The sequence below is a fragment of the Sus scrofa genome, chromosome X (genome assembly GCF_000003025.6).
Source record: "Sus scrofa isolate TJ Tabasco breed Duroc chromosome X, Sscrofa11.1, whole genome shotgun sequence".
In the NCBI taxonomy this organism is placed as follows: Eukaryota; Metazoa; Chordata; class Mammalia; order Artiodactyla; family Suidae; genus Sus; species Sus scrofa.
Genome location: NC_010461.5, coordinates 83,744,475 through 83,771,908, shown reverse-complemented (window position 1 = coordinate 83,771,908; position 27,434 = coordinate 83,744,475). Strand labels below are relative to the sequence as shown.

General features: G+C 40.9%; 3 protein-coding genes across 12 annotated transcripts in view; 1 reads left to right on the top strand and 2 right to left on the bottom strand.

Annotated features, from left to right (window-relative positions):
* GPRASP1 (G protein-coupled receptor associated sorting protein 1) overlaps positions 1-6,699 on the bottom strand; it is a 44,881-nt gene extending 38,182 nt beyond the window's left edge. For 3 of the 10 annotated variants that reach the window (XM_021079925.1, XM_013990973.2, XM_013990974.2), the window contains exon 1: positions 553-1,858. The gene's annotated coding sequence lies outside the window, so the exon portion shown is untranslated. Of the gene's footprint in view, positions 1-552; positions 1,859-2,374; positions 2,432-4,210; positions 4,311-4,780; positions 4,935-6,270; positions 6,330-6,432 lie in introns of those variants that run through there. The other 7 variants (XM_021079927.1, XM_021079926.1, XM_021079932.1 and 4 more) reach the window with 6 other exon arrangements.
* ARMCX5 (armadillo repeat containing, X-linked 5) lies at positions 2,013-24,974 on the bottom strand. Its single transcript, XM_021079854.1, is given in 5 exon segments — positions 2,013-3,881; positions 3,883-4,021; positions 6,551-6,772; positions 24,371-24,640; positions 24,956-24,974. Coding segments are annotated over 5 exon segments (2,196 nt in total). The 3' UTR covers positions 2,013-2,335.
* TMSB15A (thymosin beta 15a) lies at positions 24,310-27,373 on the top strand. Its single transcript, XM_003135258.4, has 3 exons — positions 24,310-24,435; positions 25,861-25,977; positions 26,924-27,373. The coding sequence occupies exons 2-3, from the start codon at positions 25,878-25,880 to the stop codon at positions 26,959-26,961; spliced, it is 138 nt and encodes a 45-aa protein (XP_003135306.1). The 5' UTR covers positions 24,310-24,435; positions 25,861-25,877; the 3' UTR covers positions 26,962-27,373.

Sequence of the window (27,434 nt, the reverse complement as noted above, 5' to 3'; positions counted from 1 at the left end):
CCTTGGCCTCACTCAGTGGGTTAAGGAACCAGCATTGCTGTGAGATGTGGTGTAGGTCGCAGACACAGCTCAGATCCTGCATTGCTGTGGCTGTGGCGCAGCCCGCCAGCTGCAGCTCTGATTAGACCCCTAGCCTGGGAACTTCCATATGCTGCAGGTGCAGTCCTAAAAAAAGGCAAAATAAAATAAAATAATAAAATAAAATTGAGGACAGAGTTGAGGGACAGTGGGTGCTAATAGTGCAGTGCGCTGTAGGAAGATTACTTGCTTTACTTCATGACAGGAAAGATGAGAAAGCTACACTGATTTCTTTTTCACCCCCGGACAGAAATATTTTAAGACAAGTAACATTTGGATCAGCCGACACTACATGGGCTTGCCTGAATTATTTTTCTAGGAAAAGAGATGAAGTAAGAGATGAGCAATGGCATTTTGACTTCAAGTGCACCCCAGGAACAATTTGGGAACTGATTCTGTCTCCCTTAATTCCCACCCAGGGAGAGACCATCAGCTTCTTGCTGTGACATGTATACCTACATACCCCACACTCACCCTTCTCTTTAGCTGACAGAAAATTCCACAGCCATCAACTGATTAAGTGTATGTTCCATAGGGCATTTGAGACACAGAATATTTCCAAGGGGTCTTGTCCAATTGTATTGTGAAGATCCCCAATTCTGAAAGGAGTACCCACAGCTGGAATTCCAGGCTATGGGAGTTCTGTGGATTAAAAAACAAGTTATAAAGAACTTCAAAAATCATCTAAGTTGCAACCGAATGTTGCAAAAAGCCTACCTGCATTTTTTCACCCATTTTAATGCACAGTGTGGCTGGTTGTTCTTCATTTCAACTCCTAAGATATATGGAAGTTAGCTTCAGACTTGACCTTAATATAAATTACACTAAGGACAGCTGCTAAAACTAGAGTTACATTACACTCTGTTGAGATCTTTTTTTTCAGTTTAGGCCTTCCTGCAAACACATAAAAAGTTAGGAGATGAAGTTCAATAGATCAGAATTTGTACACTGATCCTAATATCTCTATTTCCGAAGTCTGGGCAGTTAAAGATGATGATAACAGCAAAGGGGGCAGAGGTGACCCCAGATCCCAGTCTGTATTCTGGCATTCTAAGCCACAAAACCCCAACTAGAACTTAGCTTTTGTTAAGTATAAGAGGTAGGAGCTGGGGTAGTACAGACAACATGATTTCAGCTCTGTAAACTATACAAACAAAAAGGATAGTGGGATTAGGAGAATTAATTTCTCCCTAACCACACACTCCCAAAGGACTCTGGTTTCCTGTGGCTGTCTCAGAGCAGAGTTCTGATCAAAAGGGGTCAGCACAAACAGGGTGCTGTCATCAAGCATAGGTACAAATCACCAAGTCCAAACTATTGGTTAGCAAAAAAAAAAAAAAAAGCAAGTAAGAGAGTAATCAGTCACCAAGGTGGGACAAATTAGACTATCCATGAGGCAGTTTCTGCAGTTGGACCCTAGAAAGGCCTTCCTTTGTGGCTCAGGAATACAGGGGGAGGAAGCCTCAGATGCAGTAAACTTGGTACCCTAGGATGGGGTATACAGATGTTGAGGGCACAGTAGGGCTAGGTCCTTTAAGAACCGGACTTTCTTGGCTTTGCTCATAAATAGGGGTGAGAACCAGGAATTTTCTTGGAAGCCGAAAAGCTTCAAAGTACCCTGATGACATATCTTATGTGAAAGGCGGAGTACAAGTTCTGGGACTCAGACTGGAATGAAGTCATCTGTGTTCCTTTTCTCTGAAGTCTACATCCTCTTCTCTTTTTCCAGGTCTGCCCAGATGTCAGCTAGTAGCACAGTCCTGTTTTCCTGTGTGCAGTGACTGAACTCCTTGAACATGTTAAAACTAAAGGTTCTGTCAATGTGAACTTGCTTTGTTTGTACCCTCCTACAGACATGGACAGTGCTCTTTATCATTTTGTTATTTGTGCTTTAACCCTCTGACTAGACTCCAACTGAAGAACTAGGACAAATGTTTTCACCAGTTTCAGCATGCAACTTTATTAACATGTAAATAAAGTCTCGAATACACTTATGTCAACATAAAGCACAGAATGTATAGCTTATTCGGATGAATAGGTTAATTATCAGGTCATGTTGCAGAAATACTAAAAGTATCTCAATTTACATAGCACAATAAAAATCAACAAATCTTCAAGCTCTCAAGATCATTTGGTATCCATAAAATTGGCTCCTTCAGTCAACACAAATAGCATAAATACTGAATTTATAATATGTACTGGTTTCATATTACAACACCAAAAAATTGTTCAAGGCTTTGTGAGAACATACGGCTATTCAGAGTTTGAGTATTAATCGTATAACTTTATCTCTCACCTCAGGATCACTGTGCTCTGCTAAGTCTTGTAGTTTCTGACCAAACTCTTTTGCTTCCTGGAATATGGAAATAAGTTCAGATTTAGTGAACTCTTCCTTGGTAAATAGCTTTACCTTCTTTTTGAATTGGAAGTTTATATTCTCAAATATTTCAATGATATTAAGGATATTGGCCTTTGACTCATTTTTGTTAAAAGGTGCCACCAGTGATGACAGTACTTTGGCACTGATCAGTTCTCTTGTATTGGCTTGATTTTTAGACAAGCGAGAAAACACTTTCAAAACATAAAACTTGGTTTTGACACTTCCCTTGTTTAACAAGGTGAGGAAATCTGGAATATAATTGATAATCATATGGTGATCCTCAAACTTTACACTCAGCTGCACTAATAATTTCAGTCCAGCCAGTTGCACAGGGGAGTTCAAGGGAGAAGAGATTATTTCCTTACAAACCTGATTTACATACAACTCTCCTGTTTTTGGTTGTCCAGAAGACCCGGAGTTGTCATCCACCTTATTTAAAGCTCTAGGGTGTTCTATAACATTGGGATTATTGACCAAGTTTTCAATCATAACAGTAATACCTACATCATGAATTATATCTTGGGTAAATGGATAAGCAGGACTGATGCCCATTATCATTGTAGCAATTTGATGAATGAAAGGATCCCTAGTTAACTTAAGTAGGGCAACAAGTTTATCAAACTCCTTAGGTTCTAAACTAAAAACACGTGATTTGCAGCGGCAGGTTTTTGGATTGGGGCCATACTTTTCCCTGTACTTAACCTGTTTTTTGATCTCAGCTAAAGTCTGGAAATAAGGCCCATTATAGGGTGGGATCTTGGTCAGAGGCCGAATCCCCAGAGGAGTTTCAATCAAGGTCTCAACCAGAGTCCAATTTCCTTCTGGAGGCAAGGAGCCCTCCCCTCCCTCTATTGGAACTAGGACACAATACCTGGCCCTTGACCATGCTGCAGCTTTTTGCTTTATAGTAAGTTCGGGTTTGGGTTTGGGTGTGGGCTTGGGCTTTTCTGGGATCTTAGGTGGAGGCTCATAAACTTGAAAAGGGGTCTCTTCTTCAGGCCAGAACCAGGATCCTACACTAGGCTCTTCTCCGGTCCAAAACCAAGAGCAGGCATTTTCTTCATCATCACTGGACTCGATTACAATACCAGCTCCATCCCCAGCCCTGAACTTCATGCTGGCCTCTCTCCTTCTCTGGGACCTGGACTGAGTATTGTCTTTATCATCAGCCCTGGCAAAGGATCTAATATTGGGTTCACTTGCAGCACCAGCCTTGACTTCATACTCGATCACAGCACTGATCTTGGACACAGGCATGGTCTTTGACTTGGTTTGGGACACTACACTAGGTTCTACCAGGGGTTTTGACTTAGTCTCAGCCACGACTCTAGTCTTAGTTTTAGCTTCCATCTTGCTCACTTCCCTGGTCATAGCCATGGCCTCAGTGTAGGTCACTGTCTGTGTCCTGGCCACTGCTCCATCCCGTCTTGGTCTGGATCACTGGTCCTGTCTTCAGTTCTGCCTCAGTCACTGCCTTGGCTTGGATATTAGCCTTGGCTCTAGTGTTGGCAGGGCCACTGATTCCAACTTTCAGGCCAGCCCCAGCCCCTCCTCTGCCCTTTCCTTAGCCTTGAAGCCAGTCATGATCCAAGTTAAAGGCAAGGCCAAGTTATGTATCCCCACCCACGTCTCAGCCTTGACTGAAGGTTTGTCCCAGGTTGGTGTTTTCATACAAAGTCCAGTTGTCACTCAAGCCCCCTTTCCAACTATAGGCCCTGCCAATGATATGAACAACGTGCAGAGGAAGCTCACTCAGGGAAGGAAAGGATGGCTGTGTGCCTGAGCGCAGCCCTGTGGAGGGTGGTGGTCTTCAGCCACTCCAAGGCCACCAGATCTGCCACTGAAGTTGGACCTAGGGGTGGAGGAAGGAAATGGGGCTTTGAGTCTTTTCCATTTTTTTTTCTCATGTTGATAGCACAGAGAGACAGGGAAACATGGAAATTCAGTGCTAAGTGGAAAAGGTAGATAATTAGCAAACTCTCTCCCCCTTCATTTTATGCTCCCTACTATTGCAGGTACAATTGATCTTTTTTCCAGACACAAAATAGGAGTATGGAGAGTGGAAAAGCTGGATGGGAGTGAGAGAGACTTTAGAATCCCTCTTCTGGTTCTTTACCACTACTGTACCCAAGCAGATCTCCACTACCTCATCCTACAGGTCTACTGAGGAAGTCTCACACTCACACTAACCCGCACTAATCTGGAGTAATACTTCCTTCCTTTCCTTGCTTTCAGTGATGACACGTCCTAGAGCAGACCTAAAGGCAGATCTATGGACAAATAAACAGAAAGATATGGAAACTGATCTCTTGGTAGACTGACCTTGATCCCCCGTCCCTATGTTTGTATTTGTCTAGCGTTTCCCTCCTTCGAGTCCCTTCCCACATTGCCTTGCTTCATGATTGCTCCTCTTCCCTGTTTCAGGCCGTTTCCCTCTTCATTGACTGCACTGGCTCTTGCCTATTTCAGAACTGGGCTAGGATGAAGCACAAAAATAGGAAAACCAAGTGGAAGTAATAAAGCAGATATTACCTTTCTATATGCCCAAGACTTAAGAAGACTCCCAACTAAATCAGCAAAGGACCAAACGGGTTAGTAAACTGCCAAAACAGAAGACATAGCGTTCTCTAGTATCCATCACTCTCCCCTCACAACAATCTAAAGAGATACAAGACATATTTCTCTTCTTCATTATTTCAAGTCAGGTTAACCATTTATAAACCTTCATAACAATTGAGAGTTCCAAACACCCAAGGATAGATCTACACACAGAGATGCACAAATGTAGAGATAAAAAGAGACACAGGAGACAATGGGAGTCCTTGGTAGAGAGCAGCACCTAGGACACTGATTCTTTCTGGATAGAGGTACCGGACTGCCAAAAATTTCTATCTCCTTTTCTTCCTCCCCTCTGCCAAATCTCCAAGCTCCTCTGCTCCATTCTCAAAGTCTGACAATTCCCCTGCAGAGACAACTGAGACATTCCTCCAAGATAGTGGTGTTAGTAAGGGTAGAATGCTCAGAAAAACCATGGAAGCTGGCTGAGAAATCAATGAAAAGTATTATTTCTAAATTTCATCTAAGTTCTTGTGTTTCTTTCTCCTCCCCAAAGCCTACCATTGAAAATACGGTGCGACTAAGGGAGGCCTGTTTGGAAAGCTGGCAGAAAGAAGATCTGGAGCTTCCCCAAGACCCCTATCTGCTCTAGTCTTAACCATCCAAGCACTGCCCACTCTACAGAAATTAGGCCAAATTCCTTTTTCCTTTCCCCTTTCTTTTGAAGTTCGCTGACCCCTACAGATCTTTACAGAAACGTAGAGTACCGCAAATGTAGCAAGAAACCTACAGATATAAACGCATGATACACACTCAAAGGACCAAATGAGAAGACAGCAGGAGAGACTTGGTTATTAACGGTTAGCCTAGTAGCCAGGACAAGAGGCTCTTTTCTAATCCAGGGCCTTGATTATCAAACACAACCTCTTTATACACTTTTCCCTCTCAGGGGTCCCCAGACAACTGCTCTTGCCCACAGCAGCAGCCCCCTCCTCCTCCTAATATAATCCGCCATTTCTCCACTAGAAGCCGCTAACTACACTCTTTTCCTTCCCCAAACATGGTCGGAGGTGGGGCGACTGTCTGGAGATCAAGCTAGCATGAGGTAGATTTTAACTGATCGTTGGATGCCATTCAAATGACCCTCGTCCCTCTCTCCCTCTCACCGCCCGCACCCCATGACCAGGTCACATCTCCCACATTCACCTCTAACACCCACAGCCACACTCCCAAGCGATGCCTGCCTTCTCACTGACCTGCTCTGCTTGGATCAGAAGCAGTTTTCTCATTCCCTTGCCTCGAGAGATGCCGAGCCCTAAGAAAGAAGGTCAGACAGTCAGACGGACGCAAGAACACGAGACAATGGCGGCGACTATGTTTGGGGATGGGCCCTGCACCTGGGATTCAGGACGAGATACCTGCTTTATCAGATGAAGGGCCGTAACTGCAAAGAACTGTCACGTTTGGGTATTTCCTTCTTCTTCCCGTCCCCAGGACGCCTCAGCGACCCGCTCCTAGTGACTCTTTAACAGCTACCTTTCCCTCCGCAGACTTTGTCTCGCCACGTCCACTGAACCAAAACCGACAGCGGGCGCCGCGGAGGAGGAGTTTCAGGGGATCCGGCCTCACGGAAGCGGAGTGATACCGCGCTTTGCTTAGTGCCGCTCCTTCCTCTGCCGGCGAGCTCCGCCCCTCCCACCCGGGCTGTTCGGTGTGCTGGGTGGGCGGGGGCGGGGTCTGCATTTAGGAAAAACAGGGCTGGACGAGGAGACACAGACTAAAACCAAAGGGTCTCATGTTAAGTTTACCTCTCTCTGGAGTTCCCCGCTCCGCCCCAGGATACAATCTTTCCCTCTGAACTGAAATGTTGCCGGTTTCGGGAGTTGACGTCAGTGAATCAGCTCTGGCCTAATAAGGCGGACGGATACCAAAATGTAGTTTTTACACATTTCTCCCCTCCTGAGCCCTAGATCTGCAGGGGTGGGTGAGTGGGTTGCGGTAGGGGTCGGGGTAAGAAGGTTGGGGAAAAGGTTTGAGACAGAGAGGCTGAAAAGTGAAAGGAAGATAAATTCTCATCCTCTCTAAAATCTGTGTGTCCCCTCTGTGAGAGAGTCCCCTCCAAGCCGCCCCTCCCAGCACTCATTTTTTGGAAGGAATGGGCAGGACCTGAGCGGGGCGTCTGGAAAGCTGCTCAAGTTGGACTTGTTGATCAATACCAAATGCTTTAGTCTTCTCTTGTTCTTCTTTAAGTCTCTCGCCCTTACTCTCTCTTGCACAAAAATGGTCTAAGTTAAGGTGAGAAAGCAGAGATGCATGGAGTGAAGCTTATTAATATCACACTACTCTGGTGTGTACATACGCTATTTTTATGCTTCCGCCTCTCCTGATGCCCGCGATATTTTATGCACCTAGATACTTTGGAAAACAACTCTGTACTCATGGAAGAGGATTAATACTCAAGTATATTTGTACTCCTGAACCACTTCCCTCCTCCAGCTCCCACCCCTCCCCTTCATCCCACTGTATGGTTTCCTTATTTGTCACCTGAAAAGGAAGATGAAGTGGAAGAGAGTTAAGAAAGCAGAACTAAAGTGAGAACAGATTAAATGCCAAACCATCTGGTTATGGGCCCTTTTTAGGCCTGACCCACCATATTTCCTGCATAACGTGTCTGGTGAGGTAGAGGAAACATCAGGAAAGCAGGCTGGGAGGGGAGAGGCTATTTGAGGCCAGATGGTGCCAGGGTTCTGGGGCAGCCCTCCCCAATTCTGCTTCCCACCTTCAGGGGCCAAAGTCTGGAGGAAGGTGGGAGGGGGCGCCCAGGGAGGCCCATCCACTGCCCATCTTCTGAAGGAAGGCAGCCCTAGCTCTCTGGCCTGAGGACACAACCACTTGTCTGCACCAGTGGCCTCATTCTTTCTGCCACATTGTTGTTTTCTCATTACCACTGGTAACGCACTTTGCCATTTTTCTGTCCTCCCAGTTGCTCTAAGAGGACCTTTCCCTGTCAGGACCGACCCCCACCTGCTCAGACAATTCTCCCTCTCTGTCACCTCAGAGTCAGGTGTTAGATCCAGGTAGGGTCACACTCCTGGCTCCTCTTCTATTGTCCTAGAGAAAAGGGACACTACCTATGCACTCTCAAGGCAGATCCTAGCTGCTTTCCTGACTCCTATTTTCACTACTACATCCAGCCTAATGAATGTATATACTCATTCTTCCTGAATATAGAAAAAATTTTGATTTTCCTTTGAAGGTTGAAAGAAGTGAGAGGGCATTGAGTCATCAAGGGTACCTTCTATTGTTTGCAGATCAATGCTTGTCTCTAAGTTTCTCTGTCTTTGATGTTTGTAACCTCAAGGCTTAGCCTAGAGGGCTAAGCCACACTGAAGATGCCACACTGAAGATGCTCTCTCTATAATTTTTCAGTGGAGGAAGCTGAAAATATATTTTGGAAAGAAACTTGGAGTATCTCAATATCACATATTGCAATGAACATTTGGGGGGACACATGTAATTTGGACTTAATAGAAGTTTGTTTTTCCTTTTCTGTCTTTTTTTCATGCTTGAACCTATGCCTTACTAAGCTCTTTACTATATGGCAGCGCCTGTAAATTCATAAAGAAAAGACCAATGACCAACAACCCAGTAGAAAAAGTAGACAAATATATGAACAAATTGTTCCTAAAGACAAATCAACATTTCTTAAATATATGAGAAAATGTTTCATCTCACTGATGACAGAAGTGCAAATTATCATTACAATGATACATTGTTTCTCATCAATCTGGCAAAAAACAAAAAGTATGAAAACAAATTGTATTGGAGAAGAGATGGGAAAACTGGCATTCTTTTTAAAAATTTGTTTCATTGATGTGTAGTTGATTTAAAATGTCATGTTAATTCTACTGTAGAACAAAGTGATTCAGTTATGCATATATATAAATTCTTTTTCATATTCTTTTCCATATAGTTTATCACAGATATTGAATATAGTTCCCTGAGCTATAGAGTAGGACCTTGTTTATCCATTCTATATACATTAGTTTGCATTTGCTAATCCTATACTATCAATCCATCCCTACTCCATGCTCCTTCCCCTTGGCAACCATAAGTCTGTTTCCTACGTTGTGAGTCTGTTTCTGTTTTGTATATAGGTTTATTTGTGCCATATTTTAGATTCCACGAGTGATATCATATGGTATTTGTATTTCTCTTCTGACTTACTTAGTATGATAATCTATGGTTGCATCCATGTTGCTGCAAATGGCATTATTTCATTCTTTTTTATAGCTGAGTAGTATTCTACATATGTACCACATTTTCTCAATCTATTCATCTGTTGATGGGCATTTAGATTGTTTCCATGTCTTGGCTATTGTGAATAGTGCTGCTATGAACATAGGGATGCATGTATCTTTTTGAATTATAGATTTTTTGGATATAAGCCAAGGAGCGGGATTGCTAGATCATATGATAGTTCTATTTTTAGTTTTTTGAGGAACCTCCATATTGTTTTCCACAGTGGTTGTAACAATTTACATTCCTACCAACAGTGTAAGAAGGTTCCCTTTTCTCCACACCCCTCCAGCATTTGTTGTTCGTAGACTTTTTGATGATGGCCATTCTGGCTGGTGTAAAGTGGTACCTCATAGTAGTTTTGATTTTCATCTCTCTAATAGTGGTGTTAAGCATCTTTTCATGTGTTTTTTGACCATCTGTATGTCGTCTTTGAAGAAATGTCTATTTATAACTCCTGCCCATTTTGTGATTGGGTTGTTTGATATTGAGCTACATGAATTACTTATATATTTTGGAGATTAATCCCTTGTCAGTTGCTTAATTTGCAAATACTTTCTTCCATTCTCTGGGTTTTATTTTCGTTTTGTTTATGGTTTATTTTATTTTGCTGTGCAAAAACTTTTAAGTTTAATTAGGTCCAATTTGTTTATTTTTGCTTTTATATCTATTGCCTTGGGGGACTGACCTAAGAAAACATCGGTACGATTTATGTCCAAGAATGTTTTGCCTATATTCTCTTTTATGAGTTTTATGTTGTCATGTCTTATGTTTAAGTCTTTAAGCCATTATGAGTTTGTTTTTGTATGTGGTGTGAGGGTGTGTTCTAACTTTATTGATTTGCATGCAGGTGTCCAAATTTCCCAGTACCACTTGCTGAAGAGATTGTCCTTTCTCAAATGTATATTCTTGCCTCCTTTGTCAAAGATTAATTGACTGTATGTGTGTGGGTTTATTTCTGGGCTCTCTATTCTGTTCCATTGATCCATATGTTTGTTTTGTGACAATACCATGCTGCTTTGATTACTGTAGCCTTGTTGTATTGTCTGAAGTGTGGGAAGCTTATACCTCCAACTTTGTTCTTTTTCCTCAGGATTGCTTTGGAAATTTTGGGTCTTTTATGGTTCCCTATAAATTTTTGGACTATTTGTTCTAATTCTGTGAAAACGTCATGAGTAATTTGATAGAGATTGCATTAAACATGTACTTGGCTTTGGTTAGTGTGGACATTTTAACAATATTAATTCTTCCAATACAAGACCCTGCAGTGGAGTTCCCATTGTGGTGCAATGGAAACGAATCTGACTAGGAACCATGAGGTTGCGGGTTCAATCCCTTGCGTCACTCAGTGGGTTAAGGCTCTGGCATTGCCATGAGCTGTGATGCAGGTCACAGATGTGGCTCAGATCTGATGTTTCTGTGGCTGTGGCATAGGCCAGCAGCTGCAGCTCTGATTGGACCCCTGGCCTGGGAACCTCCATATGCTGTGAGTGCATCCCTAAAAAGGGGAAAAAAAAAAAAAGGAGCCTGGGGTAGTTTTTTTTTTTTTATTACTCAATGAATTTATTACATTTATAGTTGTATAATGATCGTCACAAGCCAATTTTATAGGATTTCCATCCTATAATCCCAGCACACCCCCCCACCCCCAAACTGTCTCCGTGGGAAACCATACGTTTTTCAAAATCTGTGAGTCAGTATCTGCTCTGCAAAGAAGTTCATTGTGTCCTTTTCTCAGATTCCACGTCAGTGAAAGCAGTTGATGTTGGTGTCTCATTGTATGGCTGACTTCACTTAGCATGATAATTTCTAGGGCATGTTGCTAAAAATGCCAGAATATTGTTCCTTTTAATGGCTGAGTAATATTCTGTTGTGTATATGTACCACATCTTCTGGATCCACTCCTCTGCTGATGGACATTGAGGTTGTTTCCATGTCTTGGCTATTGAAAATAGTGCTGCAATGAACATCGGAGCACATGTGTCTTGGCAAGTCATGGTTTTCTCTGGATAGATGCCCAGGAGTGGGATTGCTGGATCAAATGGTAATTCTATGTTTAGTTTTCTGAGGAATCGCCATACTGTTTTCCACAGTGGTTGCACCAATTTACAATCCCACCAAAGTGTAATAGGGTTCCATTTTCTCCACACCCTCTCCAGCCTTATTGTTTGTAGACTTTTTGATGATGGCCAATCTGGCTGGTTTAAGGTGGTACTCATAGTGGATTTGATTTGCATTTCTCTAATAATGAGTGATGTTGAACATCTTTTCATGTGTTTCTTGGCCATCCATATGTCTTCTTTGGAGAATTGTCTATTTAGTTCTTCTGCCCATTTTTTGATGGGGTTGTTTGTTGTTTTTTTTTTGTTGTTGAGCAGTAAGAGGTGTTTATAAATTTTGGAGATTAATCCCTTGTCAGTCACTTCATTTGCAAAGATTTTCTCCCATTCTGTGTGCTGTCTTTTCATTTCATTTAGGGTTTCCTTTGCTGTGCAGAAACTTTTAAGTTTAACTAAGTCCCATTTGTTTATTTTTGTTTTTACTGTCATTACTCTTAAGAGGTGGATCTGAGAAGTTGTGTCATTTATGTTGGAGAGTGTTTGGCCTATGTTTTCCTCTAAGAGTTGTATAGTATCTGGTCTTATATCTAGGTCTTTCATCAATTTGAGTTTATTTTTGTGTATGGTGTTAGGGAGTGTTCTAATTTCATTCTTTTCCATGTGTCTGTCCAGTTTTCCCAGCACCACTTATTGAAGGGGCTGTCTTTTCTCCATTGTATATTCTCGCCTCCTTTGTTATTGATTAGTTGGCTGTAAGTGCGTAGGTTTAATTCTGGGCTTTCTATCCTGTTCCACTGATCTATATGTCTGTCTTTGTGCCAGTACCATATGGTTTTGATGACTATTGCTTTGTAGTATAGTCTGATGTCTGGGAGCCTGATTCCTCCAGCTCCATCTTTCTTTTTCAGGATGTATTTGGCTATTCTGGGTCTTTTGTGCTTCCAAACAAACTTGAAAATATTTTGTTTGAGTTCTGTGAAAAATGTCCTTGGTAATTTGATAGGGATTGCATTGAATCTGTAGATTGCTTTGGGTAGTATAGTCATTTTGATAATATTAACTCTTCCAATCCACAAGCATGGTATATCTTTCCATCTATTTGTGTCACCTTTGATTTCTTTCATCAGTGTCTTATAGTTTTCAGAGTACAGGTCTTTTGTCTTTTTAGGTAGGTTCACTCCTAGGTATTTTATTCTCTTGAATGTGGTGGTAAATGGGATTGCTTGCATAGTTTCTCTTTCTGATCTTTCATTGTTAGTATATAGAAATGCAGTCAATTTCTGTGTATTAATTTAGTTTCCTGCAACTTTACCAAATTCATTAATGAGCTCTAACAGTTTTCTGGTAGAGTCTTTAGGATTCTCTAGATATAGTATCATGTCATCTGCAAATAGTGATAGTTTTATTTCTTCCTTTCCAATTTGGATTCCTTTTATTCCTTTTACCTCTCTGATTGCTAGGACTTCCAAAACTATGTTGAATAGTAGTGGTGAGAGCAGACATCCTTGTCTTGTTCCTGATTTTGGCAGGAATCCTTTCAGCTTTTCACCATTGAGAATGGTGTTAGCTGTGGGTTTGTCATATATGGCCTTTATGATGTTGAGGTAGGTTCTCTCCGTGCCCACATTCTGAAGGGTTTTTTATCAGAAATTGGTGTTGGATTTTGACAAAGGCTTTTTCTGCATCTCTTGAAAGGATCATATGGTTTTTATTCTTCAGTTTGTTAATGTGGTATATCACACTGATGGATTTGCAGGTATTGAAGAACCCTTGCATCCCTGGGATAAATCCCACTTGATCATGATGTACAATCCTTTTAATGTATTGTTGGATGTGGTTTGCTAGTATTTTGTTGAGGATTTTTCATCGATGTTCATCAGTGAAATTGGCCTGTAGTTTTCTTTTGTTGTGGTATCTTTGGTTTTGGTATGAGGGTGATGGTGGCCTCATAGAATGAGTTTGGGAGTATCCCTTCCTCTGCAATTTTTTGAAATAGTTTCAGAAGGGTAGGTGTTATCTCTTCTCTAAATGTTGGATAGAATTCACCTGTGAAGCCATCTGGTCCAGGACTTTTGTTTGTTAGAAGTTTTTTAATCACAGTTTCAATTTAAGACTTGTGATTGGTCCCTTCATCTTTTCTATTTCATCTTGGTGTAGTCTTGGAAGATTGTACTTTTCCACTTTTTCCATTTCTTCTAGGTTTTTTACTTTATTAGCATATAGTTGCATATAGTAGTCTCTTATGATCCTTTGTATTTCTGCAATGTCCATTGTTACTTCTCCTTTTTCATTTCTAATTTTATTGATTTGAGTCCTCTCTCTTTTTTTCTTTATAAGTCTGGCTAAGGGTTCATCGATTTTGTTGATCTTTTCAAAGAAACAGCTTTTTGTTTCATTGATCTTTTCTATGGTTTTCTTCATTTGTATTTCATTGATTTCTGCTCTGATCTTTATGATTTCTTTCCATGAACTTTAGGTCTTGTCTGTTCTCTCTCTAGCGGCTTTAGATATAAAGTTAGCTTGTTTATTTGAGCTTTTTCTTGTTCCCTGAGGTAGGCTTGTATTGCAATAAGCTTTCCTCTTAGAGTGGCTTTTGCTACATCCCATAGGTTTTGGAATGTCATAACTTTGTTGTCATTTGCTTCTAAGTATTTTTTAATTTCTTTGATTTCTTCAGTGATCCATTGGTTGTTTAGTAGCATGTTGTTTAGTCTCCACGTGTATGTGTTTTTTGCAGTTTTTTTCTTGTTGTTGACTTCCAGCCATAAATCTTTGTGGTCAGAAAAGATGCTTGATATGATTTCAATTTTCTTAAAGTTACCAAGGTTGGATTTATAGCCCAGGATGTGATGAATCTTAGAGAATGTTCCATGTGCACTTGAGAAGACTGCGTTTTCTGTTGCTTTTGGATGGAGTGTCCTATAAATATCTTTTAAGTCCATCTGGTCTAATGCATCATTCAGGGCCTGTATCTCCTTATTGATTTTCTATCTGGTTGATCTGTCTATTGGTGTAAGTGGGTGTTCAAGTCCACCACTATATTGTGTTATTGTCAATTTGTCCTTTTAAGGTTGTTAGCAGTTGCCTTATATATTGTGGTGAACCTAGGTTGGGTGCATAGATATTTAAAATTGTTATATCTTCTTCTTGGATTGATCCTTTGATCATTATGTAGTGACCTTCTTTGTCCCTTAAAATATCCTTCATTTTAAAGTCTCTTTTGTCTGATATGAGTATTGCTACTCCAGCTTTCTTTTGATCCCCATTTGCATGAGATAGTTCCTTCCATCCTCTCACTTTCGATTTGTATGTGTCCCTAGAAGTGAAGTGGGTCTCTTGAAGACAGCATATATATGGGTCTTGTTTTTGTATCCATTCAGCCAGTCTATGTCTTTTGGTTGGGGTATGTAGACCATTAACATTTAAGGTAATTATTGATATGTATGTTCTTATTGCCATTTTATTCATTGCTTTGGGTTTGTTTTTGTTGCTCTTTTTTCTTCCCTTCTTTTCTTGTTCTCTCCTCTTCTGGTTTGATGACTATCTTTAGTGTTGTATTTGAGTTGATTTTTCTTATTCATTTGTGTATCAATTATAGATTTTTGTTTTGCCATTATTCTGAAGTTTTGATATAAGAGTGAATATATACATGAGATTGTTTTAAGTTGTTGTTCCCTTACTTGCAAGTGCATCTCCAGTGTACAGCATTTGTACCCTCCTCTTTTCACAATTCCTGATTTTGGTGGCATAATTGTGTGTGGATAATTTTGTATCTTTACTGTATATATACCTTTACTGGTGACTGTATACATATCTTTACTGGTGAGCCTTGTCATTTGTGGTAATTTTGTGTGTGGTTGTGGCCTTTTCTTTTCTGCCTAGAGAAGTTCCTTTAGTATTTGTTGTAAATCTGGTTTAGTGTTGCTGAATTCTCTTAGCTTTTGCTTATCTGTGAAGCTTTTGATTTCTCCTTCAAATCTGAATTAGAGCCTTGCTGGGTATAGTAGTCTTGGTTTGAGGTTTTTTCCTTTCATCACATTAAGTATATCATGCCACTCCCTTCTGGCCTGCAGAGTTTCTGCTGAAAAATCTGCCAATAACCTTATCGGGGTTCCCTTGTATGTTATTTGTTTCTTTTCCCTAGCTGCTTTCAAGATTTTCTCTTTGTCTTCGATTTTGGTCAGTTTGATTAATATGTGTCTTGGTGTATTCCTCCTTGGGTTTATTTTATATGGTACTCATTGTGCTTCCTAGCCTGGAGTGAGTGGTTCCTTTCCCATGTTTGGGAAGTTTTCAACTATTATCTCTTTGAATATTTTTTCTGTCCCTTTCTCTCTCTCTCTTCTCCTTCTGGCATCCCTATAATATGGATGTTGGTGCATTTAAAATTGTCCCAAATTTCTCTGAGACTCTCTTCATTTCTTTTCAATCTTTTTTCTCTTTTCTGTTCTGCATCTGTGAATTCCACTAATCTGTCCTCCACCGCACGTATTTGTTCTTCTGCCTCCTGTATTCTGCTTTTGGCTGCTTCTAATGAATATTTTATTTCAGTTATTGTATTTTGCAGCTCTTCTTGCTTAAGTTTTATATCTTGTATCTCTTTGCTCGGTGTTTCCTGTAAGTTATCCATCTTTGCCTCCAGTTTATTTCCAATGTCTTGTATCATCTTCAGCATCAACAATCTAAAGTCTTTTTCCTGGAGGCTCAGAGTCTCCTGATCATTTAGCTATTTTTCTGCTTTTTTTTTTCTTTCTCCCTCATCTGAGTTATAGTTCTCTGTCTTTTCATTTGTATAGGTTTTTGGTGTGGTGACCTTTTTACAGATAACAGAGATGTAGCCTCTCTTATTTCTGGTGTCTGCCCCCCTTGTGGCTGCTGCTGGTACAGGGGCTTGCTGTAGGCTTCCTGATGGGAGGCTCTGATGCCTGCCCACTGGTAGGTGGAGCTGATTCCTATCCCTCTGGTGGGTGGGGCTTTGTCTCTGGGCAAGATTAGAGGCATCTGTGTGCCTTGTGGGTCTTTAGACAGCCTGTTTAGTGAGGGGTGGGCCTGTGATCCCACCTGGATTGTTGTTTGGCCTGAGGCCTTTCAGTGCTGATGGGTGGGGCCAGATTTTCCCAAAATGGCCACCTCCAGAGAAAGACACACTGATGAATATTCCTGAGAGCTTTGCTTCCAATGTCCTTCCCCCACAACAAGCCACATTCATCCTTGTCTTCCCAGGAGGTCCTCCAAGAACCACAGTCAGGTCTGACCCAGATTCCTATGGAGACTGATTTGCTCTGGGACTCAGTGCAAGTAAATGTCTGTGTGTGGCTTTTAAGAATGAGGTCTCCATTTCCTCTAGTTTCATGGAGCTCCCATGCACAAGCTCCACTGGCCTTCAATGCCAGATGCTCTGGAGGCTCTTTCTCCCAGTGCCAGATCCCACGCATGGGGGTTTGATGTGGGACTTAGAACTCTCATTCCTGTAGGTGAGTCTCTGTGAACCAGTTAGTTTCCAGTCTGTGGGGCTTCCCACCCGGGAGGTATGGGGTTGCTTATATCATGTAATCGCCCCTCCTACCTCTTGATGTGGCCTCCTCTTTGTCCTCTGGAGTAGGATATCTTTTTGAAAGTTTCCAGTCCATTTTGTTGAAGATTGCTCAGCATTTGGTTGTAAATTTTGTTGTTTTTATGAGAGAAGATGAGCTCCAGTCCTTCTATTCTGTCATCTTAATCCCCTGTGTAGCCTGGGGTAGCTTTATATTTTTTTGAATTATCTTCAATTTCCTTTATTTTGTAAGTCTTTCACTTCCTTGGCCAGTTTTATTCCTAAGTATTTTTATGCTATTTTAAAAGGGATTATTTTTTACATTCCCTTTCTGATATTTCATTGTTAGTGTAAAGAAATGCAACTGAACTCTGTATGTTAATCTTGTATCCAGCTACCTTGCTGAATTCATTTATCACTTATAGTAATTTTTGTGTGAAGTTTTTAGTGTTTTCTATGTAAAGTATCATATCATATACATACAGTGACAGTTTTACCTCTTTCCTTCAAATTTGGATACCTTTAATTTCTTTTTCTTGCCTAATTAGTACTTCAAAAACTACACTGAGTAGAAGTGGTAATAGTGGGCATACTTACCTTGTTCCAGATTTTAGCAGAGTCTTTCAGCTATGTTTGAATATTATATTGACTGTAGGTTTTCCATAAATGACTTGTATTAAGTTGAGAAATGTTCCATCATACCCGCTTTGGGAAGAGTTTTTATCATGAATATATGTTGAAATTTATCAAGGGATTTTTCTGCATCTATTGAGATAATCATGTGATTTTTGTCTTTTCTTTTGTTGATGTAGTATATCAGATTGATTGACTTGCTTATGTTCAACTATCCTTGTCACCCTGGGGTGAGTCCAACTATGTCGTGGTGTATGATCTTTATTGTGTGTTACTGGATTTGGTTTCCTAATGTTTTGTTGAGGATTTTTGCCTCTATATTTATCAAATATATTGGCCATGAATTTTCTTTTTTGGTAGCGTCTTGTTTGGTTTTGATATCAGGGTGATAGTGGCTTTGGGATTGTTCACTTCTTTTCAATCTTTTGGAAGTTTTTGAGAAGGATTCACATAAGTTCTCAGTATGTTTGGTAGAATTCGAAAACTGGCATTTTTGTATATTGTTAGTGGGAGTGTAAATTGTTGCACCCTCTATAAAGATTATTGGGCAATACTTATCAAAAAACAAATGCAAATAACCATTGACCAGAAATTATGTAATTGTGTTTTAAGAATCTCTCCTAAAGTAATATTTGTACATTGCAAAATGCTATGTGTACAAAGATATTTACTGTAGAATTTTTTTTTGACTTTTTGTCTTTTTAGGGCTGCACCCGCCACACATGGGGGTTCCCAGGCTAGGGTTCTAATTGGGGCTGTTGCTGCCAGCCTACACCAGAGCCACAGCAATGCCAGATATGAGCCACATCTGTGACCTACACCACAGCTCATGGCACTGCCGGATCCTTAACCCACTGAGTGAGGCCAGGGATTGAACCTGCAACCTCATGGTTCCTAGTTGGATTTGTTTCTGCTGCTCCACAACAGGAACTCCAGAATTGTTTTTAATTGTAAAAGATTGGAAAGATGTGAAATAATAATCAATGGGACAGGTTAAATAAATTATGGTGTATCATGGTGCAACATGCAGCTATTAAAAAGAAAGAGCAATTCTATCTATATATACCTATATTTAATGATCTCCAAAACAATTTTTAAGTGAAAAAAGCAAGGTGCTGAACAATGTTTAGTGTGCCATCATTTGCTTAATAACACTTTTTTTTTTTTTGGTTATGCCTGTGGCATGTGGAAGTTCCCAAGCCAGGGATCGAACCCATGCTATAGAAGCAACCTGAACCATTGCAGTGACAATGCCAGATCCTCAACCTGTTGTGCCATAAAAGAACTCCTAATCCTGCATTTTTATAAGTAGCATGGTTTAATAATATTGACCAAGAGTTCTGGAGTGAGATCAAAGTGTGAAGAATAGTTTCATGAAGTTTTAATCCTAAGACTTTAATGAATTCAAAGCCTAACTTTCATAGTTGTCATCAGGATCATGTAAGAGCCTACTACAACAGTAAGCTGTGTGAAATAAGAACTTTTTTTCCCTATATGCCCACAGCATATCGAAGTTCCTATTCCAGGGATCAAATCTATACCACAGCAGCAACCCCAGCCATTGCAGTAACAAAGCTAGATCCTTAACCCCCTGCACCACAAGAGAAATCCAAAATAAGAACTTTTTTAAAATGTTGGTTTTCTTCCTTTCTCTCCCTGACATTTCATATCATTTTTGGAATTTAAAAACATTTTTAAGAAAATGAAAATCCTGTTTTGTGAACCACAGAATAAAATATCCAAGGCTGGGAACATAATTGCTGCTCTGTTAACTAGACTACATAGCAGTTTTATCCTACTTCTTCCACTGTAAAACAGTATATTTCTTCAGTAAAATAATATGCCAAATTTAAAGAAACCAATAAAGAAATATCTTTTCAAAGTTTGCCTCTGTCTTTTACTTATAGGAATAGCAGCTGATGTTCAATTTAGGGTATGGCAATGGGCATCAAGGAAGGCAATCAAGGAAGAATTTTTGCCATAGTCTATGAAAAACGTTGGAAAAAAGTTGAAAAAAGTTGAAAGTAAGAATCAGTTTTGTTATTGGCTAAGAATGGATTCTAGTCAGCAGACAAATAACACCTCCAGGGAGGAGATTTGTGTGACTCTGGCTTCAGGTAGAAGATCCAATAAAGTAGTCAAATACAAGAGGGGTCAAATACAAGGGAACTGGAGTCCAGAGACAAGAGGTAAGCCTTAGGATGATTAGCAAGAACAGGAAGATCTTCGGTCATGGAAGAATTTGGTTCTAAGAGCAAGAGAGTGGGGGGAAAATATGGAGAAGTAAGACTGACGCCATTTCCTAAAACAGGAAGCCAAAAGCTCAATTAAATAGACCAAGGTTAGGGGAGGATCAGAAACAAAGTTGGCCTGACTACAAGCCTAAGTTTGGGTCAGAGTTGTAGGAATCAAGAAGATATGGCTGCCAGAACTGAAATTCTTCAGAAACTGAGTGGCCACAATTTGTTTGTTTGTTTGCTTTTTATGACTGCACTTGTGGCATACGGAAGTTTCCAGGCTAGGAGTCGAATAGGAGCTGTAGCATAGGCCTATGGCATAGGCATAGCAGCACCAGATCCTTAATCCACTGAGCGAGGCCAGGAATCAAACCCGCAACCTCATGGATACTAGTTGGATTCGTAACCTGCTGAGCCATGGCAGGACCTCCCACAGTTTGTTATTTATAACCTATACTTCAGCAATTGTCATACTCCAAGAATTATAGTTTTATCTAATGGTGCAACTTCAGGTACATAGGCCAGAAAGAAAATGCTATTATACATGGTCTACATAATGAGGCTGCATCATCCTTATTACACCCTAGATTTTGTCGTAAATTCCTTATTTTGGTCTTATTTCATGATTTTTTAGCAAAAAGCCATCTAGTGTAGTAAAATCAAATAAGTAAGTAAGAAAGAAATATTTGTAAACAGAACAGGATGGACTTGAAAGATAAGGAAATATGTCACATAAAAGCCAAAATATAAAGAGAATGGTTGGCCTCATTGTGTTCACATGATAATGGAGTCATCTTTGATTTTTTGATTAATACAATAGATGAAATTTTCGAGACTGCAAAGGGACTCCTAATGCTGAATACTAAGAGATAAACAACCTATCAAATCTTTTTGGTGAAACTCTTTCAGTAAACTATTTAGATGTATCCTTTGAAAGCCGATGCAATAAAGTTACTGTCCAGAAAATCTCAAATTTATGGAGCTTTTTGGGGATAGACACTCAGTAGTTCCTACCACATTGTAGATAATCAATAAATATTTATTGAATTGAAAGCTTGGTGTGTGGCAACCTCTATCTTGAAAATCACTAAAGCAGATTTGAGACTCTAAGGATAGAGGCTTCAGAGGAAATTAGGTGGTCTTCCAGACAGGGTTCTTAATGAAGCCACTTTAATTATGGCTATATGGCAAGTTGGATAGGCCATGGTAGTGAACAACTTAATCAAACACCAATCTAAACATTGCTGTGGAGGTGTTTTGTAGATGTGGTTAACATCTGCAATCAGCTGACTTTAAATAAAGATTACTCTTGATAATGTAGGTGAGCATCATCCAATAAACTGCAAGGTCTTAAAAGCAAAAACTAGATAGACAGATACATAGATAGATAGATAGATAGATAGATAGATAGATAGATAGATCGATCGATCCAATTGCTTCTGTTCCTCTGGAGAACTTTAATACAGTTGTCAACAAGAAGGCAATGTATGTGGTTGCAGGAGTCTATGGAAGTTCTCTCTCTCTTTTTTTTTCTTTTTGGGCCACATCCACAGCATATGGAAGTTCCCAGGCCAGGGGTCTAATCGGAGCTGTAGCCACTGGCCTATGCCATAGCAATGCGGGATCCAAGCCACATCTGTGACTTACAGCCCAGCTCATGGAGATGCTGAATCCCTGACCCACTGAGTGAGGGCCGGGATTGAACCTGCATCCTCATGGATACTAGTTGGATTTGTTTCCACTGCTCCACAAAGGGAACTCCTGGAAGTTCTCTTTTGATGTCTATGATTTTCTGGTGGAATAGGAAGTAAAAAAAAATTGGGATGGGAGGTGTTGTTGGGAGTTTGAGGAGAGAGAAGGTATGAAATAATAATTTAGGAAAGTGAGAAAATTAAGGGACAGGACACCTATAGAGTGATTAACTGGTAGCATTAAAGGCTCGATTGACATTCTTGGTCATGAATTTAAACTGAAATTAGTCATGTGGTTGTGTATTTTCCTCCAGCAAATTTAGCTGTGGGTTTAGTCTCCTTGAAGTGTACTTGGATTTTTTTTTTTTTTTTTTTTTGACGAGGTTAGCAATACGATGTGAGAGAGGGGCAGGAGAGTGCAGCATATATGTCAATGAGTGATTATAAAGACTAAGTATGGCATTTGACCTTGGGAAGGAGGGGAGCAAAGACAATAAGGGAGCAAGTGGTAAGATCAATGGAATGGAGATTCCAGTGAGGTTGAAAGAAGGTGGGGCTCGGATACCAAAGGGAGTGAACTGAAAAGAGGGGAGATGACAATCATAGAGAGGGATGTTTGAAGTTGAGATTATGGAGGAATTGCTATAGTTTCAAAGACAAAGTTTAGGGTATGGCCATGCAAGTGAGTGGCTGAGGTGGGGTCAAGGACAATGTCATGTAGGAGAAATGTTCAAGGAACTGAGGGAACCAGTGTATCAGAATAATCATTTTTGAGCTCAGCAGGAATTAAGGTAAGATTACTGTGGTTGGAAGTGACCTAGTCCCAGGAGCTAAAATCTTTGAGAAATAAGGGAGGGGAGCACTGAAGTTTGGCAGATGATGACAATGAAAGGTAGATGGTGACATAAACTGTTCAAAGCTGGAGGTTTTCAGGGATGTGGGAGAAGAATGTTGTAAAGGCAGCAATGAGAACCAAGGAAGACATTCACCAGAACTTCAGCCTCTGTTGTACAATGGTGGTGGGAGAGAAAAATCATCTTCTCCTCTTCGGTGGACCTCAGGGGACACAGAGCCCTCAGGGAAGAGCTTGTTTTCTATGAGGGGAAGACAAAGAAGAGCATATCCAGAAAAGAGGGTGAGGACACAGAGGAATTATGGAAGTTGCATTGTGTTTTAGCAGTAGGGAAGGGGTGTGGGAAATGAACTAAAGAGAGAATGTGGTTACAGCCTTATGGAAGTTAGAATGTGGGAGTTAAGGGGTGTTGTGGGGATTGAGGGGTTTTGTGGTGACTCACACAAATGGAGATAGACGTTATAATGAGTTCTGATGGAAGATTCAAGATAGACTTTGAAGTTTGGGCTAGGGAGGAGGAGGTGCCTGGGGCTTTCTGTAGACCCCAAGAGATGTGGAAACTCAGTCTTTCACTTGGAATACTGGTCCACAGAATGCTCCATGTTGCTCCAGGAAACAAGTCACATAAATCTGCAATGATAGAAAGATGGGCTGGAGACTACATGTCACATTAAGGATAGGAGTACCCCTGGGCAAGTGGGAGGGGAGTGTAAATGGGGTGAAGGTCAAGAAATCTCAATTTTTCTATAATGATTCTATTCAGTTTTTAAAAATACCTAAATATTATATATATATATATATATATATATATGTAAATATCAACAGCTTCCAAATATGAGTAGCAGAAACACTGGTGTTTGTTATATTTAATGCCTGGAATGTTGTAGATACTCAGTGCATATTATTTGTTGAACGAGTGTGATTTTCAGTTTTAAAAGTTCCTCAAACAAACATAGAAAACTCTGAAATTTACACAACATGCTACAAGAGCATTAAAAAGGGCATGGAGGGAGGTGGGGAAGGCCTGAGATATGCTTGATGAAAGAATAATTCGAATCTATGTAGATCACTACCACCAGAAATGAGCCATGTGGAAAATATGGGGTGCAAGCTAAAGACATGGTCCTATTTCCATTTTGCTTTATCGCTCTGAAGTTCTAGGTGAATATCCAGAAAATGACCTCGAAGTTTTAGTTCTTTCAAGTTAACTGCTAGATTTCATTTCTCTCTCCCAAAATAGACACTAGGTGGTGCTGCTGTCCAAAAATTCTGCTCTATCCTGGCTTAATTCAATCTACAGACAAGTATTTAAGTGTTTGGTGTGGGCCAAGCAATGTGATCAAGATTGGAGGTATCATGAAGAATAGCCTCGGTAGATTCTCCTCTGATTACCCTAAACTAACTGCTACCAGGTTCAGTGGTTGGGAAATTAGAAAATGTGACTTTTACAAAGGGGCGCACCACTGTCACAGAAATGCCCAGCTGTGGGGGTGAATGACCGCCCATGAGCACCCCTCCTCCATGACCTGCTAAGGATTAGAACAGATACTGAACATCGCTTCCAAATCAATATTTGGTTGTCACAGCATACTTAGGCTCCTATGGCTATAAAAAGCCAGGATTCCCAGGAGTAGCTTGGATCGTGGAGATTCCTACGTTGAAAGCTAACTGAGCAGTTGTGCCTGCTTATTGCAGAGGCTCCTATTGTGGAGGAGTGAGTATACTGGGGAGAAAGGGAAGTGGACCCTCAGGACAAAAGTAGTGGGAGAAGCAGGGGAGGTAGACCAGCAACAGATCCCTGGGCGAATCCGAAAGAGCTTGGATGGGGTCTAGGGAGGTTGATCTAGTATGACGTTCTCAAGACCCTGTTGCAGGGGTGAGGTCCTGAGTAGAGGGGAGACGGTGGACTCAGGCCAACGAGGCGAAAATGGCGGGAAGGATGAGGAGGCGAGTCTGGGACCCCTTGGCCAATCGGAGAAGACTAGGGCGGGGTCTGGGGCGGGGCCTGCCTGCAGATTATAACAGCAGGGTTCCGCGCGGGAAGGCTAACCTCGTCCAGGGTGCAGAGCAATCCCAACGCATCGGTCGGCCTTTCTCCGGTCTCCAAGGCTTCGGGTGAGGATGTGCGGCCCCGAGGGAGCCAGAGGACTATGGGGACAAGAGGCTGCGCGGCCGCGGGGATCAGGTGTCAGGCGTCCTGGAACTGAAAGGGCGGGGGTTGGGATGAGCGTTTTGTATCTGCGCGTCTTGGCGAGTTCGCGCCTTTGTCTTCGCTGTGCTGCCTTCTGCGCGCGATGCTGAATCCTCCTTGCGTCGGTCCCTGAAAGGTCGAAGCGGGGAGCCCCCAGAGCGGCCGCTCCCCTGGCGGCAGGTCCGAGGCCGCGAGGACGAGGAATTTGGGGCCTCTTGCAATGGACCCTCCCTCTGGAGCTGGCCCTTCCCTCCCTCCCCTCCTGTGGCTATTAGATTGGGCTGAGCTTCCGACAATGATGAGAGTTATTTTTAAATGTAAGCAAATTGCTGCTAACAAAGTGGCTTATGCGCCCGGCCCTGTTATTATTTATTTGAAGTCCCTGTTTCCCTACCTCTGGATATTGGCAGCTGATCACTTGTCAAAGAAGGGTCTTAAGGTGACCTCGATAGATGGGAGGCATGCTCGGGATGTCTGGCTTCTTGGGGGCCTCTCTGTTTTAATCTGGACACTAGATGTGTCTTACCCCACCAGGGTGGGGCCAGGCACGCGCGGGAGAGCTCTGCTTTCCAAGCTCAGGGGTCTCTTCTGGACAAACCTGAAATGATCACAGGCCACCTCATCTCCTAGCTCCACCCTTTAAGGATAAAATGTGAAATTAAAATCAACTCTATTTGGTTTAATCTCATTCTGCTGAAGTCCTGAGTCTGATCATAATTAGCTGTGATGTCTCATAGCATTTACAAACTAGTGCCAAAAGGAACTATTATGAGACCTCTCATTAGTTATGACAGGATTAAATCTCCTCCCTCTCTTCTTGCAGCTCCGTAATCTACTGTCTTTGGGTAAATGCAATGGAAAGAAAATAGTACAATTTATGCCACCCTTTATTGTGTGCTGCTCCCTAACCCCCAAGAAAAATGCCTCCCCCCCAAGTAATTGCATACAAGGTGCAGGTGTTCAAATAGTGCTGTCTCCTGTCACAAATTCATTATCTGGTTAAACCCAGTCCTTATTTTTTCTTCTGTCTCTATCTGCTCTTGTGCTTCTGTCACCTCTATTTGACCTTCACTATGATTTTTTAGGAGTCAGACATATTGACTCTGGGGTTTAGAGCATCTTGGTTTCTAGTGCTTCCTGATTCACTGTCTTTTACTGCCTATTAGAAATGGGGTAATGATGTGGAATTCAAAGCATTTTGATAAAACCATGACTTTCCTAAGATATGTGCTATTTTCTTGTTAAAAATCAGCAGATAAAATACATGCTGATATTACATGTGAGAATTTCAGGCTGTGGTCCCTTAGAGTGATAATAGTTCTTCCAGTTACATTAAAATTTTTTCTCAGTCTTTCTTTTAATCAAGATGGGTGATAAGCCAGATTTGTCTGAAGTGGAGAAATTTGACAGATCAAAACTGAAGAAAACTAATACTGAAGAAAAAAATACTCTCCCCTCCAAGGAAAGTAAGTAATGGGGTGGGGGTGGGGTTCTAGTGATGAAAAGCAATGGGGGAATATTCATAGGTTTAGTAAATAGGTAAATTCTAGTAAATTTTGCCACAAAGAGAACAATAATTATGTATCCAATGAATTTAATGCAACTCTTAAAAATATCAAATATTTGCCTTTTTACGTGGGTCATATAAGTGTTTCTTACATGATAGACCTAAGAAGTAGTGGGGGAATAAAAAAAATATTGTCATGTTGGAAAAATCACTAAAAAATCACATGACAAACAATTTTGAAGTATTAAACATAACACTAGAAAAATCTTAGCTTTGGCCATTATGTGTTTATTTGGAGTTTCCCACATCTGGCAATTTGGCTCCATGATCTCATTCCTAAAGAACCATACAAACTTTACAGCTTTGACTTTTTCTGTACCTGCCAACAAGATAAGGAAGAGAACAAGTTTAGATCTTGGGTGCATTTGGGGCTTCTAGACCCAAGGGATCAAGTTTGTCTTTGGGAGTTACAGACTGATGAAGAAACGCCAAGCACTTCACAAAACTGAGGGGCACTTTTTGTCACGTCACTGTTATTTGAGAGTTCCTAAATTAGTCCAAATTGTCTGAAAAGGTATAACTTCCTAATTACATAGTGATAGATAAATCTGAGTAAAATGCTTCACTTGCTCTTCAGTCTCAGAATAGTCTATGGAAAAAATGGGAAAAGCATAAATCTAAATCTGATACAGAAAAACAGACATGGTTGATGTAGATTCTAATGTTCAGGTGATAAACACACACACACACACAGCTGAGGATTTGCAGTTAGTGCCTTGGAATTCTAAATTTAAAGCGGGTATGGTAGCCTTCAATGACTTGGAAAAGAGCTCTTTTGGAAGAGATTAAACTTAATCTTAGGAAAATACCATTTTAATGATTGTTGTTATTTTTTTTTTCCCCAGCTATCCAACAGGAGAAAGAGTGTGTTCAAACATCGTAAAATGGGAGTTTCCTCCAAGAACAAATTTCAACATTGCCTGGATGTCTTGGTTTTAAGCTTATTTTTTGTAAACCTATGTGCTTGTAGAGATTTTAGGCATGGTCTGAAGTCTTTCCATCCAGAATCCCTGGCTAAGAGGTCAAGTGGTAGCTAATGTTCTCTTAGTTTTGTTTCTAAACTTTCCATTGGTACATAAATTCCAGCTGGCTGATGCTGTCAATAATCTCACCATTAATGACCTGTGTGTGTGTAGTCCTCACATCCCTAAGAGATAAGCCGCTTTTAACTTCCTGCACTTGATGTCTCCATTGTTCCATAAGCTTCATGATGTGGCATGCATTTGCCGATGCTCACAGCTTATTTTCACTTCTAATGTAGTGATAAAATAATAAATATAATCATTATGTCGAGACTCCTGTGGTGGTCCATTCTTGGTGGTCTTCTACAGGCTGAAAATACACAAGGGTACTCTT